The sequence below is a fragment of the Labrus bergylta genome, chromosome 18, assembly GCF_963930695.1.
Source record: "Labrus bergylta chromosome 18, fLabBer1.1, whole genome shotgun sequence".
Taxonomy (NCBI): Eukaryota; Metazoa; Chordata; class Actinopteri; order Labriformes; family Labridae; genus Labrus; species Labrus bergylta.
In genome coordinates this window covers 5,781,368-5,798,184 of record NC_089212.1, presented here as the reverse complement: position 1 = coordinate 5,798,184, position 16,817 = coordinate 5,781,368, and the positions used below count along the sequence as shown (strand labels likewise).

Here is a 16,817-nt window from a genome sequence, read left to right as displayed (position 1 = left end):
CAGAGACCGAAAACTTTTATTTGAAGTTATCGGACTTTTAAAAATGTCTGCCACAAAAAAGAAAGATAAAACACAAAAAAACGTTTTAACAGCCACAGTTTGTTTATACGAACATAAATCAACATTGACGTTAATAAAGGCAGAGAAAGGCATTACAAGGATGCATATTGGGACATTTTGTCTGCTTTTTTTTTTTTTCGTTTACTGACATGTTATTCCTGTAGTTATTACACTAGATCACTAGAGGAAATTGTCCTCATGGTCACAAACATCCGGACGGAGCTGCTTAATCTGCCTTTTCCTTCCACACCCCACAACATCGGAATGAGCTGCCGGGCAAACTTGACCTGGATTCTTTCACTCCCTTTTTTCCAGAACAATTGGGTGCTTTTATATACTAATTTGCTGTGTGTGTGTGTGTGTGTGTGTGTGTGTGTGTGTGTGTGTGTGAGGGGGGGGGAGGAGTAATCTTGATCATGATTCCACGATCCCTTTATAATGAGGAACATCCTAATATGACAACGATGTATGCTTAATTATTGCCATTATTTATCAATATTTTTCATCACACAGTCGAGACAAAGTAATTCTTCATAGTTTTCTGATCGCTCTGATTTTCTTTAAAACAAACATTGGAAATCAATGCAGCACAAACATCACATAGCCATACCTGATCCAAATACAGAATAGCATCTGTCTTTAATATCCATCTGATAAGTAAGGTGCAAAAACATGTGCCAAGATCATCCAGTAACTCTACAGTAAAAAACCTGTTCAGCTTGCCATTACACTTAATACCTCTAGCCATTCTTTAAATGTGGTGGATGATTTCAAGTGTAGAGTTATCCTACACCCTGTTTTCCATAGATTTTTATAAGAAATGAAGAAGAAGTAGAAAACAAATAAATCAACCATAAAAAGAAGAACGTTAGTCTGCTCTTTCGTAATAATCTGATAGTTTTGAGTCTTGAGTGGCATAGTAAGTTTTGAAATCTGTATTTTCCTTCTTTGTTTTAAAACCTTATTAGTATGGTTTTTCTGTTTACCTGCTTTGTTTTAGCTCAAATAATACTTTAATTGTTTCTTTGTTTCATGTGTTTTTCTCCTGCACATTTCTTTCTGAATTTGTGATGTGTTTACTTCCTGATCCTATTGTTGTTGTTCTTTAATGTTTTTTTCTTCTTATGTGCAATAAAAACTTTTTTTAACATAAGATACTAAGATACTAAATATGGTAATGTAATAAATGAAAATAGTTTTGTAAGGATCTTATTGAGAAAAGGAAGTATCATGCTGCAAAGAGCTAATAGATGATAAACCCCCTTCATACCATCAAAACAGTGCACCTGCTGTTTAACATATAGGGAAGTTTTAAAAAAAAAGACATTTGCTGCACTAGAATTGCATTTGTCTGCTCATCTGCACTTCAATTGTTTTCCAAACTGGGTCATGCCCAGGCAGTCATACTGCGCATGCGCAGCTTGTAGGCTGCCTCTCAGTGCCATAGCAACCGGAGCAGACGTCGACCATCAACATGGTGAGTGTTTCTGTTGTCGGTGTTCATTTATCCGAGCTTTTTGTGCGTAAATAAGCTCATTTAAACCATCGTGAGTGTTATCACTTATTTGAGAATGCCGTGACTGCGGTTCTGAGAGTTGTCGATGACATTATGCGCAATATTGTTGTTGCTTTAAGCTAATAGGGGCTAACTTTAATTAGCTAGTTAGCTTGTCAAATGTGTAAGCTGGCGTTAAACAGCCTGTACTGTATAATACTCAGTACTGTGTGGAAACAGACCGGTCTATTTTGTATATTTTTCTGCTTCTAAATGGAGAACTGGGAAGAAAATGTCTCCCAAGAATGTAGAGCCTGAATATGAGAATAATAATAAAGCCAGAGTACATTGACAGCTGAGTAGAAAGTGTGTTTTCTGTTGTTTTCTGTACCTGTCTGCTGTTTGTCATCAGTTTCCTGTCTCACTCAATGTTCTGTCTGCAGGCCAAAGCAACGACTGTGAAAGAGGCTCTGGCCAAATGGGTGAGTAAAATACAAATACTGTAATAAAATACAGAAAGAATACCATTTAACTCTGCTTTATTCATATATTTACTTGTGCTGCATTTATTTCTTATTTAGTTTTAGTCATTCTGTTATAAAGATAAGTTACAATTCTCTTTTAAATGTGGATATTCTAATTAATTATTCTTTACTTCTCTATGATAGCTAACTGATTACATTTGGTTTGTGCTCAGAAAGTAGACACTTTTTTTAGATTTCTGACATTTTCTGCGTATTATAGAAAGTAATTCTTACACGAGTAGGCAATGGCTGCTTGCAAATAAAATGTATGTCGTGTGTGTGTGTGTGTGTGTGTGTGTGTGTGTGTGTGTGTGTGTGTGTGTGTGTGTGTGTGTGTGTGTGTGTGTGTGTGTGTGTGTGTGTGTGTGTGTGTGTGTGTGTGTGTGTGTGCAGGGCGAGAAGTCAGGGGAACAAGCGAGCGAGGCTACAGCCATTAAACTGTACGGTCAGATTCCTCCGATAGAGAAGATGGATGCTTCTCTCTCCACACTCACCAACTGCGAGTGAGTCCTGTACCTGCACTGTAACTGTTGTTATCTCAAAAGGTCGATATGCTGTACAAACATATGTTAACATGTTAAATGTGCTGTTCATGTTCGTCTCGCTGAAACAACTTTCACTTTGTTTCACATTCATTTTATTTGAAATTCTTATTGATACATTGAATTTAAGAAGTTTTAAATAATAGGTAATAGAAATGTAATCTACTTTATCAACGTAGGATGTACAGGAAATGATCATCAAGTCTCTTTATTTTAATCATTTATTCCCCAAGTCTCCTCGCTCTAGAAAATATTAAAGATGTCCACATCTTTTTGTACTAATTCAATTTGCTTCTGAGTATGCATGTAATATTTTTCGGTACTTACGCTGAGCCATATATATTTTTAAATCTAGGACCCAATACGTGGTCTTTCTATTATTCTTCCTTTCTTCATGAGAGATAAGGAGGATACAGCTCTAAAATAATAGCCTTTGAGAAACGTACCAGTTCAAAATCAAGAAAATTGTTATAAACCAATTAAAAGTCAAATCATATTATAACTTAAATCTGATGATTTAATTTCTGTCACTTCTTGTAAACTCAAACTAGTGATACACTATTACTATAAGTGGTTGGGTTATTGTCAAACTGTGATCTTATTTCTCACAACATGAACAGAGCCTGTAACTTTAACACTGATTCTGATGAAACCAGTCTATGAAATCATCCTTTAAATTCATGTTAATGAACTCTATCCTCCACAGAAAGCTGTCTCTGTCCACAAACTGCATCGAGAAAATAACCAATCTCAACGGCCTGAGTGAGTACTGTCTGCATACATACATACAGTATAACTTTACCACACACATACACACCTGTCACATTCATATGACTGCTGACTACATCATGTGATGTGTTTTGTGCTTCCAGAGAACTTGAAGATTTTGTCTTTAGGAAGGAATAATATCAAGGCTCTTACTGGGCTGGTAAGTTGTAAACAGAATGAACAGTCTGTAGTTTTATAGTCCTTGTGTTTCAATAATTGAATATTAATTACACACATTGAATGTATATTATATTGTCTTTGTATCTCGTTGTGTTCATGCAGGAGGCTGTAGGGGAAACATTAGAAGAGTTGTGGATCTCCTATAACGTGATTGAGAAGCTGAAGGGAATCCACAGCATGAAGAAACTCAAAGTCCTCTACATTTCCAACAACCTGGTCAAAGACTGGGGTAAGCTGCAATCATAAATAAAGGCCACACAGTGTAGGGAAACACATATTGGCAAATTGGGGCAATTGCAATAATCTGGGGTAATTTTAAAGAACTGTATTTAGTGTATAAAGTTGCTGCTTTAATGTGACACTGAAATGCAGGAGAAATGTTAAGCTTGCTTTATACTGCATATGAACTCTTAGTTTAAAAGTCTTTCATGTAGTGCAGATTTTGTAACTTAATGTGCGGATCTTTTTTTTTGCTGTTGGTATCCTCACCTTTGTTTTTTAAGGAGAGTTCGTGAGGCTAGCTGACTTGCCGTGCCTCGCAGACCTGGTGTTTGTTGGAAATCCTCTGGAGGAGAAATACTCAGCTGAAGGAACCTGGATGGATGAAGCCTCTAAAAGACTCCCAAAACTGAGGAAACTAGATGGTAAGAGTGTTTTACAATCAATTTTGGAAGGACAATCCTGATTCAGGAATCATCCTGAAAAAATTAAACAACAACAAAATAATTCAGAAAAAAACAACAACTGGTACATATTTATGGAAATACCTCAAGGGGCTGAGAAACTAAAGGAAAAACACTGAGCTTAATTTTACATGGTCAATTATAGAATAACAATAAACAACTATTTTAAAGTACTCTTCAAAACACAGTTGCAAAGTTTGTTATAGGAACAAATAAAACTGTAAACTTAGTTAAATATGCTAAAACATGAATTCAAAAACGTATGACATACACCCTGATAAAACCAGATGTATGATAAGATAAAGGATTATTATTGAAGAAAAGACAAACAACAGAGTTACTATCATATAAAAAGACAGAAAGGTACCATGTCTTCACACAAAAGCAATAATGTTTTACTTTGAAGATGTGATTGAAAGTATCTTATTTTTTGTCGTATCAAGGAACCCCGGTCATCAAAGAAGAAGAGGAAGAAGAAGGAGAAAGTTGAAGAGTGATCAGTAAAACTACAACCCCAATCCACAAGACTCTTCCCTTTTTTAAAAGTATTGTACAGTTTGTTGTGAAGCTTTTCTTTTTATAAAATGATTCTGACAACTTTGACAAGCACAAAAAATTACAAAGAAAGGGTTTGTGGTGAATTTAAAGAGTCAAACAAATTGACGGTACTTCAGGGCCTTTTGGGTTTTGGGACCAGAAAGAGGATTTAAGGAGACCTTTTTGAGTGTGACTTCATTATAAGTACATTATTTAATGCTTTTAACAGCATTAGGATTTTATCACCAATCCCCTGTGAGCTTGTATGGTACTGAACCATCAGAAGGCAAGACGTGCAAAATCTAGATTTACATTGTGTTTTTACTGTGTTGTTGATTTATACGCCTCTGTGTTATTTGAGCAAAAGCTAAAGCACGATGTAGCACACAAGAGTGAGCAGAGACATCTGATTGGAGCAAATGTTCAGGAAATACTTCTAGCTACCATTAAGCTATAAAGACAAAACACTGTGCTCCCTCAACAACATCCTAATAGAGAGATGGAGAAGGTAATGCTACATGACTTTAGCTACACTGGTAGCAGAGTGGGATTTTCTGACACAACTTCACCGACTATCAAGGTGCATGATGAGTGAAATGATGACCCTGATGAAGACCACAAGCCGAAACCTGTCGGTCTAATTTGTACAAGCTGTTTGCCTCATTGTTAAAAAGTTCAGGAATTTGCTGAATTAGGGTTTAAACATTTGAGTTCTCAGGGTAGGAAGCAGTGATAGCATTACAAATAAGAGGTCAAGCTTTCTCTACTCACCTTCTCATAGGGCATAAAGGGACCATCTGTGGAGCAAACAGTTAAAAGTAAAATATGTAATGGCCACAAAATGTCTAAAGCTCTGTGTGTGTGTTTTTTTAGATTTTCCTTTTGATATGATACTAATGTCTTAATTTCTGTCTAGACATGGTTATATTCTGATCTCATATAAATTGTGAAATGTTTGAATGTCCAGTGTTCATTTTTTGGAGGGCAGAAAGAAGACAACTGTACTTTATGACAGTTTCTGATTGATGTAATTTACTGCATTTTCCTGTTTGTAAAAATGTTACACCAAGGTTTATGCGAGTAGCATGTTTATTAATTAACATTGTCTTTGTAAAATTATTTTCATGCCTTTAAATATTTTAGGCACATTTGTTCATAAAAATGTGATATATTTATGTTTGTTTGTTAAATGATTTTGATATCTGAAATGAATAAAAGTTTATCAGTTGAACTTTTTACCTTGAAATATAACCGTGATCTTGTTAATATACAGGAAAAGAAATGAATTGGACTGAGTGATAAAAACAGTCTCTTTTGTGATTTAATCCAAGATATAGTTGTCAACTTTGTTTTTGCAGTATCAGCTGAGGTTCATTTTAAGAAGTTACATTTGGCTACTTAGTTAGTTGTATATGGAAGCCTTTCAGAAACCTCACTACCTACGCACATTAAGTCCAACCCACTTCTGTCAGAATCAGACTTGTAATTGGCCAATTTGACCATCAATCTTCTATCCGCTTCCTTGGCAACGGCCTCGTACCCGGAAGTTGTTGTCTTTGCCGCGAAATATCAACAACTCAAGAACATCCGAGCGGAGAAAATGTCATTGAATATGTCTTCTTAAACATTTTAGAGTATCCTTTAGGACTTAGTATGATAGCTTAGTGACTGTTTATCTTGTTCGTATAAGTTTAGTGTGCTTTTGTTGTAATGCAGCGGAGTAAAGCCGCTGTTAGTGTGGAGGTGAAGCAGGTGATCGGAGCTCTCTGTAGGCTGTTAGCGGACACCGGCCTGGACTCTGTCCCCGCACCGGAGACCTTCAGGCGGGCGAAATTTGGTGGAGGACCCGAGGTGGTACGTTCATCATCTTGTTTATTTCACTGTCTGGAGCAGAAGCTGAACTGCACATTACACTTGAAGGAGTTAAATAAACACTTGACCTTAAATGCCAACTTGTTAACAGGTCATACATAAATAAATAATCAATAACCGTGACATACTGACACACTGTATGCAAGTAGAGTTTTGAAATTTAAATAAAAAACTTTGGCCAAACTTTTTTTTGGAATCGGAGTCATTGCATTTACCATATTTCTATTCTGCTTTCCAAAGAAAATAAAAGCCTTTTTAAACAACTAGGGAAAGCTTAATTTATGTGACAGCTTAACCTACTTATAACTTCAATATAAAACTAAAAGATACGATTACCTCATTTTCTATTTGTGACTTGTACAATAACCTTGATATAAAACATAAAACTTTATTTCATGATGATTTCCTGTCATAACAAGGCTTTATAACAAATTATGATTGTATAGTATTCTTTTTTTTCTTTTTTTTTTTATTGGATGGGACAGTGGATAGAGTAGGAAGTCAGAGAGAGAGTGGGGAATGACATGCACAGACTGGACTTGAACCGGAGCTGCCCGCTTGTAGGACTACAGCCTCTGTAAATGGAGTGCAGCCTTACTGATAGGCCATCTGCGCCCTGAATGTCGACATTTAATGAAGTACATTCATCGGAACTAGATTAGCACAATAAGGAAGAAGCACCTGTTCTTGTTCTGTACTGTGATGTCAGATATATTTTTGCTTGCTGTGATTCACCAGGAGGATCAGTTTTGGCAACTTCTCGCTCACTTCCTTCAGACAGCTGGACTTGTTTCCTGTGAATCTTGTACACAGCTGGGAGGAGGTGAGTCAAGTTGTGGGTTATGTCCAGGGTGTAAAATACATCACAGTAGTACTTTTTGGTTATGAAAGTTGAATTAAAAAAGGCAATCTTTTTGACTGTTTTTTTAATCAAAACTTTCCAGCTTATGTGATCTGGAAGTTGCTCTTATAATGTGATTTTGATCGTATCTAAATTAATCATGTAACTGAGAATAACTTTTACTGTTGTACCTTTATAGCCTCACATATGACAAAAGAGGCTCTGTCGCTCCTTTCACAATAAGCGGACAGGGGGATTAAGATAGTTTAGCGTACTTTCTGAGTGACTGTATGTATGTTTTTTCTTCTTCCTCTTTTAACAATCACAGAGCAAAAGAAGCTGGTGGCTGCTGGTCTCTGGCAGACTGGTTACCATGCTGACTGGATGTTTGAGAGGGAGGAAGGAGGCGGAGGTGAGGGAGGGCGATGCTCCAGCAGAGAGCTCCTCCTGGCTCTGGGTTGGCTGCTCGCTGCAGGAACTCTGGAGAAACTAGTGACCCAGAGGGTACAGAAACTAGATAAAACACTATGCACATCTACACATGTAAGTACAACCGGTATCCTGCCATGATGGTAAAAGAAGTATGTATTTATATTAATGTATCCGTCTAATCTCTCCCCATGTGTGTCTAAGGTGTGCACTGAGTTTTCCAAAGACCTCCAGATAGACTCAGCATCTCTCAGAAAGCTTCAGTGGCTCATTGGCTCGCTGAGACATCAGGGCCGGATTCTGCTGTCCATGCAAGAAGAGCGAACACGCTTGCTTCATGCTGTGAGATAAACTCCCTTTCGACCTTTTCCCTGACTACCATTCTGTTTCTTTTTATTTGTGCAGTGGAAAAACTTTGGTCAAAGTAAAGTTTGAGCAAAGTGACAGAAGAACAGAAATGAACAGAATGAAAAGTAAAGTAGAACACGCTTTGATCACAGCATTTTATATAAGATACTCACTATAAGTAGCTGTAATAATCAAAGGATTGAGTTTATTCAAGCGTAATTGAGAAATCTGTATTTTTCGCAGGTTTTTCTTTCCAGCCTCTCCTCCTCTCCATCGTCCTCTGATCAAATCTCAGCAGTACTAAATGAGGTAAGTATGTGTGCTGTTTAGTAAAGGATTACTAGTAAAGTGCTCTGCTTTCAGATACAGACCTCATCTGAAAACTAAACCTCATGGAGGGTAAAACAATCAACGCCAGAATGTGCAACCAAGTGCTAAAACATAACAAAATGCCTGTAGTTATGAATTGGCCGAAAGATTAGAATCAAGCAGGTCAAAGGATTATTTTGGACCTTTTGAGTAACAGAGAGGAAACAAGATTTTGAGAAATCAAATATTATGATATATATAATATATATGAAATAATATTATTATGTCAATGTCCCCTCTCCATTCCTCTTTTTGGAGAAAGTATCCCAATGAAAGAACAGAAGTTAAAAAACTTGGATAACTGAAACTGTGAGATAAAATCATTACCAGGTAGAATCATCATTTCCTCAAACAAAGATCAAATCCCTCACATAGTTTAGCTTCACCCTCTGCAGTCTAGACAAATACTTGAGATACAGTATCTCAACATTTTCTTGTTTTTCCTTCTGTTGCCTTAGTTTCTTTTTGCCTGTATCTTCTTTAAAGTTCATTCATAGATATTGATTTAAACTCAGTTTTTGGTTATTTACTCTGTTGGTTGTGTGTCTCACTACATAGCAGCTTTCTAATATTTTTCTGGAGTTTTCTCAAAATCGATCATTTTAAGTGTGTGTGTGTTTTAGGACTGTGTGTGTATGCGGCTGCTCTGTGACCTCCTCGAATCATACCTGAACTGGAAACAGGTGGAAAAGGTCTTCTGGACCTGGATGGTAAGCTACACACACACACACAGAAAAGTTTGAATGAGCACATTTACGTGTGATTGGATTTGGACGCTTTTGGACGTTTTTGTTTTGTTTTAAACCTTACTGTTAAAGTTGTTTTTTGGGGCTGCGGTTGGGTTTGATCCCTGCGATTTGTACCTGGGGTGCGCAACATAACCGCTAGGCTATCCGGCGCTCCTTACTGTGACGCAAAATTTGTGCTTGTGTGTGTAGGACAGTGTGGTGGACTGCCATCTGACAGATCCGGTTGTAGTGGAGAAGCCCAAACACACAGCCAAAGGAAGGTCAAGAGTGTTTCACAACGGTAACCGAGGGCTCATGAAAATGGACGACATGCTCCTTGGACTGCCTACAGGACAGGTGTTCAACACACTCACACAGACACACACACACATACATAAAAGGTTCATGCCAACAGGGGTCCTTGACCATTTGTTATAATCAGTTGGATGAAAAAGCAACCATGATATAAAGTGTGTACTGAGTCAGGATGCACAAATTGAGTAATCAGGGCCAATACTGATTTGATGTTGAAAATTACTTTTGTGTGTGCTCCTTTTTTTGCTGTTTTGAACGAATGTAGTCACTGCTGTAGGAAGGGCTTTTTATGTATATGTGGAATAGTTACGTTTTATATGATCTCTGTTTATGAACTTTTTAATTCTCTTGCAACTGCAGGACAGAGTCCAAGACAAATTTCCCTTTGGGGACAATAAAGTATACCTTACCTTATCTTATCTTAGCGTATCTTACATTAGAAACAACAACATGTAAATCATGAGTCATTAAGAAGAATAGGGATAAGAATCAGCTCTGGTGCTATTTCCAATCAAAATATCTATATATATATATATATATATATATATATATTGTTTAGTGAAAGCAACATTTGACTCTTGGCCAAAACGTGGGACTTGCAGGCTTACTATCATTAAATTGATGCGATGCTACAGAAATGTATCGGCTAACGAGTTTGTGAGTGCCAAATGATTTGTCAATAAGCTGATATCTGTGGACAGGGCAAGTATTGAAAGATGGTGAATTCAGCCAATATATCTGTGCATCTCAAGTACCGAGTCATTTTCAGTCCAGAGCAAATCAAACCAGAAAATTAAACAATGAATTTTATGTAATTAAAAAAATATTAACATTTAAACAGATTTTAACAGCTCGAATAGTATTTTGAAGAATATTTTCTAAAATTAGAAAAACAAAATAAGAATGTCTTTTGGATTAATTCAAATAAGAAAAGTGTTTATGTTAAATAAAGTTTGAGCGTATTCTCCACCAATGAAGGATTTGGAAAGTTTAGTGGAAGTTGTTGAAACATAAAATGAAACAAAAGAGCTTCCTGTTAGTCTTCAGTGATGTTTGGGTGTGACAAATACAGAAACAAGCACTGATTTAATTTGAACAGCTGATTATTTGTTTGGGGTTAAGAAGGTGCGGGGTGTGCAATAAGCTACCATTTCTAGTTGATCTCAGCACAGTCACATGTCAATGCTGCCTTCATACATTTTAGAAAAAAATAATTTGTGAGTTAAATCAAGAACTATTTGATGCCAGTTTCATTACGTTTTTCCTTTGTACGTGTTTATTTTTAAAGTTGGAATGACATTTGTGTGTTCCTGCTCTACAGCATGTTATTTTATAATCCTTTCATCTGATGTCACAGAATGAACAGAGGAGACGCAGAGGTGATACAGAGGATGGAGGAGAAGAAGGAGGAGAGAGATCGCCGTCTGGATCTGACTCCTCCTCCCTTTCTGGTCTTCTCGCCTCCTCCCCCTCCCTGCCGACACTTCCTCAGGTGTACCGAGCCAGATTTCAGACTGCAGGTCCAGGTAAACACGGCAGCCGACCAGCAGAGGGAGCCTGCGTTGGTGCAGAAGCTCCAGACGAGCTCGCAGCGTCTCGGGCCGCTCGGCTGCTCCGTCAGACGGAGGCTCTGCTGCTGGAGAGGAGGGACACACAGAGACTGACCAACAGGATGCAGCTGCAGGAGACGGTCAGCAGGCAGGACGAGCTCGTGTTGATACCCCCGTGAAACTACAGACAAAATAATGTTCATGTGACGGATTTATTTATTCATAAATAAACACTATTTGGATTTTCATAATAGAGTTGCCAGATATTCACTTTCTCATGTTTTTACCGTCATTAGCGTTCAACAAGCTTTCGGTTGCTGAAAGTTAGTTTTTATGTGATATTTAATTTTCTTTTTTTGGGGCTTTTCATGCCTTTATTTTGAGACAGGAAAGTGGATGGATTTGAAAATGGAGAGTGAGAGAGAGAGAGAGAGTGGTGAATGACATGCAGGGATGGAGTCACAGGTCGGATTCGAACCTGGGCTGCCCGCTTGGACCACAGCCTCCGCACACTTACCACTTCACCACCAGCACTCTTATATTTAATTTTCAATCAAACAGAGTTGACAGGAGATGCTGAATAAATTTAGTAAAAACAATATTATTAAAAACATATTAATTCATGACTTCATTTTTAAAATATAGCTGTGATAGGGGCGCTAATAGCCTAGCGGTTATGACACGTGCACCATACACAGAGGCTTTAGTCCTCAGTGCAGCGGCCGTGGGTTGGAATCCGACCTCAGGCCCTTTGCTGCATGTCATCCCCCCCTCTCTACTCCCAACATTTCCTGTTTCTCTTCAGCTGACCTATCTCATAAATGCAAAATGGCCCAAACAATATCTTTAAAAAAAAATAAAATATATAGCTGTGAATTTTCAGCCAATCAAAAAAAGAAAAATACTGTCATTAATGAAACAGAAATACATTTAATTTCTCATAAGTTCTGTCCTGGGGGTGTGAGTGTTTGTGACAACGACATTGTAGTCAGAGATTTATAAAGAAAATACTGAAGTAAAGCGTAACATTCAAATGAAGGATAAAGTCTTGAGATGAAGACGTGATCCTCTCAGCGAGTCTGTCTGAAGATCGCATCCCTGAAGTCTTCACATCAATACTCGTACATAAAGTAAAACATAACATGCACTTTTATTTATTTGTCCATCAATAAAATATTTTCAGCAGGACCAACAAACTCACTTCAGATTTTTTCATCACCAATAAATAAATAATTTAGATTAAATAATTTGGATATCAATGATTTAAAAAAATGCAGAATTGAGATAAAATCGAGAAATGGGATTAGAATTTCTATTTCAGAGGCTCTGCATATACACTAAAAATAAAGCAGGCGTTAATGGCCACCATATATCACAACCTTTTCTTTATATTGGTGACCTCGCCTATCTTCACTAAAGACTCAGAGGTATTTCCTGTTTATCACGAAGAGTTGACCACCAGCAGTTTCTGCATGTACGAGTTGAGCCACTTCTGTCTCTCCATGGAGGTGAGGAGTTTACTCTTCTCCCTGAACGCAGCATCGTCGGCCACCACCATGTTCCTCTTCACCACGCCGCCGCCGGGAGACGACCACTCAGCAGGCCACGCCCTCTTGTCGCTGTAAAGACACACGGAGCGAGACTTCAAGGTCAGAAACAAACAAATCAACCCGGGTACCAGAGATCAAACATGGCGACACACGTTTAATAATCATGAAACTTGGAAGTTTTACTTTAAAAAGGAACTTTTACATCATGATGCACAGTTTGACTTTGATATAGCTCCAAGTAGCACCCAAATGATTGACTTTTGTTTTTATTGAAAGGTTTATATTTGGGCTTTTTATGTCTTTTTTACAGATAGATCAGTCGAGAGAGAGTGGGGAATGACATGCTGGAGAGGAGCCACAGGTCAGATTCTAACCCAAGTCGCCCGCTTGGAGGGCTATAGCCCCCGTACATAAGGCGCACATGCTAACCACTGGGCTACCAGCCCTCCCACGACTGACTTATTTAAAGATAGTTTGACATTTTGGTAAATATGCTCATATTCTTATTTTCCAAGAGTGAAAATTTCAGATCAATCCTTAGATATGTAAGTATCCAGCAGTCAGTTATCCTAGCATAGATTAAAAACTAGATCACATGTTTCTAAATAGATTAAATAATAATGTACGCCATCTTCTTTACCGTTTAACAAAGCTAGGCTGACATTTTCTTTTATCCCTTAGTCTTGTCTTTGTGCTAACCCATGTCCATCGATCCATCCATTATCTTCCACTTATCCCGGGCCAGGTCTCAGGGGCAGCAGGCTAAGCAAGTTCCCCCAGACGTCCCTCTGCCCAGCAACGTTTTCCAATATTTGAGAATGCTAACTAACTCTGAACCAACCGAAACACAAAAATCTATGTTTTTGACTTATTTTATACTTTTTTTCTGCACTATTCCAAAAGTTCTTCTTGTTAAAAACATATAGATTACATTACCCACAATGCATACCTACACACAGTTCTTTCAGACAATTGGGAATTTTAAGCTAACAGTAGCTAATTAGCTGAGCTTGATAAGAAGTGGGTTATAAAGGTCTAAATGCCAAACTGTAATCTGACTTTAATGTTGAGACCAACCACCTAATGTGACAGGGCTAAAAACATAGATTTAGAGTCCGACATTTTGGAGTTTCCTACCATCCTGATATACGGTTTAAACAATAAAATCTAAACACAATCTTATATTTTATCCCAACCAAATATTTGAACCACACATAGAGCTGCATTTCTAAAATTGCAGCTCTATGTGTGTGGTATGGTGTTCCAGCTTTGAAACTTCTACTTAATTGTTACCTGGCCTCTGCTTCTTCTGGGCCAAAAAGCCACGCCTCCCTCATCAATCTTTCTTTGCTATTGGCTGCCGCTCCGAGGCTGGACATCATCTGAATGCTCCAATCGCGGAGAGAGATGGAGGGGAAGAGGATGTCCCAGTCGTCTCGTTTAGGCTCCTCTGAATCATCTGTACTTCTGGAATCAGGTCACATAGAGATCCATTGGAAACATATTTTCATAATATCATATAAGCTAAGTTATTATTGACTTCCAACTCGTGTTCCATTAACCTTAGTAGTTGCATTTCAGAGATTTATTTAAAGTCACCTGAAATGGAGCCGAGTGTGAGGGAAGCCAGATGTCATCATGGTCATACCCAGAATGCAAAGCAACAGTGTGGACATCCGTGGAAAAGAAGGCAGCTCAGCCATCCTTAACAAATGGAAAAAAGAGACTTACTTAAAGGTAACACATTCATTGAGCTCAGATGAGCTGTGCATCTACAGTCCATGATATTCAAACTTAAGTAAAATAGAAAAACAATCGAAAGAGACAAAATTTGGAATCATTAATAACATTTTTGAATTTAAAAACACATCTCAAGGCTGCTGTGTTGTTACATTTCCCATTTGGTACACCAACATGTAATCACAGAACAATTGTAATTATAAGAACAAGTTTTCTCTGTCTTTAAGTTGTTTTTTTATCCACAATATTAAGCTTCATTCTTTAAAGGAAGAAGCTGCCATGGAGTTTTTTTTAATGTGCTTCATTATTTTAAGATAAAATAGGCTAAGATTTGTTTTCTCTGCTATCTTCGAGGTCCTGAAAACGCAAGATGTCAGAATCACAATCAGGTTTGTTGCCAAGTAGGATAACGAATACAAGGACTAGGTCTTGGTGTTTAAGTGCATAAAAATTGACTTAGAAAGAGAAGAGAAAGCAGAAGGCAAGAAAACAACAATGCTCTTATTGTCAATACATACTGGGAAGTAAGATAAACAATAAAACTACTATATGTGTATTTTTGAGATTTAATTAAAGAGTAGTTTGTTCAGGAATTGCCAAGGGAGTAATCAAAGGTTTATAGGCTAAAAATCATAAACCTTAAATCTGACAAGTATTTTTGTTGACATGAAATTATTTTTATTGAAGATTGTTTGTTTTTTGTTGTTGTAGATGTTTGAAAAAGAGAATTACAACACCATATAACCAGCAATTAAAAGCATTGCATTTAGAAAGCCTTAGCTAGAACCAAACTTATGTTGCTCTGAAACCAATTTTCCAAACTACTTTCTACATTTGCAAAAGTTTAGCATATATAGACCTGCAATCTTAAAGCACTTAATAAACAGAAAAAGAAAAGTAACATTTGCTCAATACAAATGTTGGTGATGGAATTCAGCTAATGTCTTACCTGCTTCTAAGGTGAACAAAGTGGTCGGTAGATCAGGTAAAAGTCTCTCCCAGCAGGCAAAGATTGAAAGTCAAGCGTCACATAAGCAGCGAAATGAAGCAAAGCAAACAACTAACCAAAACTACATAAATAACTTTGTGCAGTCAGAAACTTTGTTAGTTCCTGTTTACTATCTTATCCTGTATTTACTCCTGTCTTTTCTTTGGATTCAAACTTGGATTTCAACTCTGGCTGGTTACTTCTGTTAGCGCCTGTGTGCAGAGCTTCTCTGGTTCAGATGTTGGTTTTTCTGTCATATGCACTTATATACCCTGCGCTGGAGTGGTTTTAACCCCTTCCCCCCAAACACACCCACACGTACACAAAAGCATTCACAGATAAATCAACTTTGACTTCAGCGTGCTATGGGAATGCCCAAGAGGAAGAGCCGTTAGCTTGTTAGTGTCTCATTTCAAAGACTTTTGGTCATGTTGTGGTTGTGGAGAGCCCACCGTCTTATTACTGAAAATCATTAGTGTAGTTGTGTGTGTGTATACGTGTGAATATGTTCATTCAGACCCTGCAGCAGATCAAATAAATACTGGACTTTTTCCCTCCAAGAGTAAAGCATCTCTGTCTCACTTTGTCCATACAGGGAAAAAGGTATTTTTAGTCCATTTGTAAAACTAAACATCCAGATATCCATGATAGACACAGTCATGACAAACTACAGCAGATGTAGCTAACAGTCTTGGTGACTGCGTCATGGCAAATACATATTTTCAAAGATGATAGCGTAGCAGCAGGCGGCCCCCATCCACCAATCCCAAGGATCTTATGAGACATGAGAACTCAGGAGCTCCCAGGAAAATATGTGGTTAGTCACTTAGGTCACTTTCACATATAAAGTTGGGTGGACTCGGTGCGATTCAGGGGTGAAATTGCAGCGCACAAAAGCCTGTCAAATGTTGTGTACCGTAGCCACCTGTCACTAGTTGGGGCTGTAGCTGCTGTTCTGGCAGGCCGTCAACCAACGATCTTGAGGAGCCTAAGAGAGCTCAAGAGCTCTCAGGAAAGTAGGTGGTTAGTGACTGAGATTTACAGATAGATACACTGTTATACTGTGATACAGCACTGATGTACTGTATATGCACAGAGAGAGAGAGAGAGGAGCTCAAGGTGCCAGTTTCCCCGGTAGTCTAAGCCTATAGCAGCATAACTAAGAGCTGGTCTACACCAGCACTAACTATAAGATTTATCAAAAAGGAAAGTTTTAAGTCTATTCTTAAAAATACAGACTGTGTCTGCCTCCCGGAACCCGACTGGAAGGCGGTTCCAGAGGAGAGGAGCCCGATAAC

At 37.9% G+C, this 16,817-nt stretch overlaps 3 protein-coding genes across 3 annotated transcripts; 2 read left to right on the top strand and 1 right to left on the bottom strand.

The window, feature by feature from the left end:
* The first annotated feature begins 1,475 nt into the window (after positions 1-1,475).
* dnal1 (dynein, axonemal, light chain 1) lies at positions 1,476-6,024 on the top strand. The gene is made up of 8 exons (XM_020660857.3): positions 1,476-1,537; positions 1,999-2,037; positions 2,473-2,582; positions 3,328-3,383; positions 3,494-3,549; positions 3,672-3,798; positions 4,073-4,213; positions 4,696-6,024. The coding sequence occupies exons 1-8, from the start codon at positions 1,535-1,537 to the stop codon at positions 4,740-4,742; spliced, it is 579 nt and encodes a 192-aa protein (XP_020516513.1). The 5' UTR covers positions 1,476-1,534; the 3' UTR covers positions 4,743-6,024.
* A 299-nt stretch (positions 6,025-6,323) lies between these two features.
* On the top strand, positions 6,324-11,492 carry tedc1 (tubulin epsilon and delta complex 1). Its single transcript, XM_020655546.3, has 8 exons — positions 6,324-6,643; positions 7,400-7,484; positions 7,831-8,045; positions 8,136-8,273; positions 8,523-8,588; positions 9,272-9,358; positions 9,587-9,733; positions 11,049-11,492. Exons 1-8 carry the CDS (start codon positions 6,500-6,502, stop codon positions 11,418-11,420), a joined length of 1,254 nt encoding a protein of 417 aa, XP_020511202.2. The 5' UTR covers positions 6,324-6,499; the 3' UTR covers positions 11,421-11,492.
* A 725-nt stretch (positions 11,493-12,217) lies between these two features.
* On the bottom strand, positions 12,218-15,736 carry pth2 (parathyroid hormone 2). Its single transcript, XM_020655537.3, has 4 exons — positions 15,481-15,736; positions 14,391-14,495; positions 14,085-14,258; positions 12,218-12,860 (listed from the first exon to the last, which is right to left on the bottom strand). Exons 2-4 carry the CDS (start codon positions 14,492-14,494, stop codon positions 12,683-12,685), a joined length of 456 nt encoding a protein of 151 aa, XP_020511193.2. The 5' UTR covers position 14,495; positions 15,481-15,736; the 3' UTR covers positions 12,218-12,682.
* Positions 15,737-16,817: the final 1,081 nt, after the last annotated feature.

Excerpts from the sequence above, each read along its gene's own strand:
- dnal1 (XM_020660857.3), top strand. Across the intron at positions 3,384-3,493 it reads AACCAATCTCAACGGCCTGA|AGAACTTGAAGATTTTGTCT; the intron begins GTGAGTACTGTC and ends TTGTGCTTCCAG. Across the intron at positions 3,550-3,671 it reads TCAAGGCTCTTACTGGGCTG|GAGGCTGTAGGGGAAACATT; the intron begins GTAAGTTGTAAA and ends GTGTTCATGCAG.
- tedc1 (XM_020655546.3), top strand. The coding sequence starts at position 6,500 with ATGCAGCGGAGTAAAGCCGCTGTTAGTGTGGAGGTGAAGCAGGTGATC. Across the intron at positions 7,485-7,830 it reads TTGTACACAGCTGGGAGGAG|AGCAAAAGAAGCTGGTGGCT; the intron begins GTGAGTCAAGTT and ends TAACAATCACAG. Across the intron at positions 8,274-8,522 it reads GAACACGCTTGCTTCATGCT|GTTTTTCTTTCCAGCCTCTC; the intron begins GTGAGATAAACT and ends TATTTTTCGCAG.
- pth2 (XM_020655537.3), bottom strand. The coding sequence starts at position 14,494 with ATGGCTGAGCTGCCTTCTTTTCCACGGATGTCCACACTGTTGCTTTGC. Across the intron at positions 14,259-14,390 it reads CACACTCGGCTCCATTTCAG|AAGTACAGATGATTCAGAGG; the intron begins GTGACTTTAAAT and ends ACCTGATTCCAG. Across the intron at positions 12,861-14,084 it reads CCAGAAGAAGCAGAGGCCAG|CGACAAGAGGGCGTGGCCTG; the intron begins GTAACAATTAAG and ends GTGTCTTTACAG.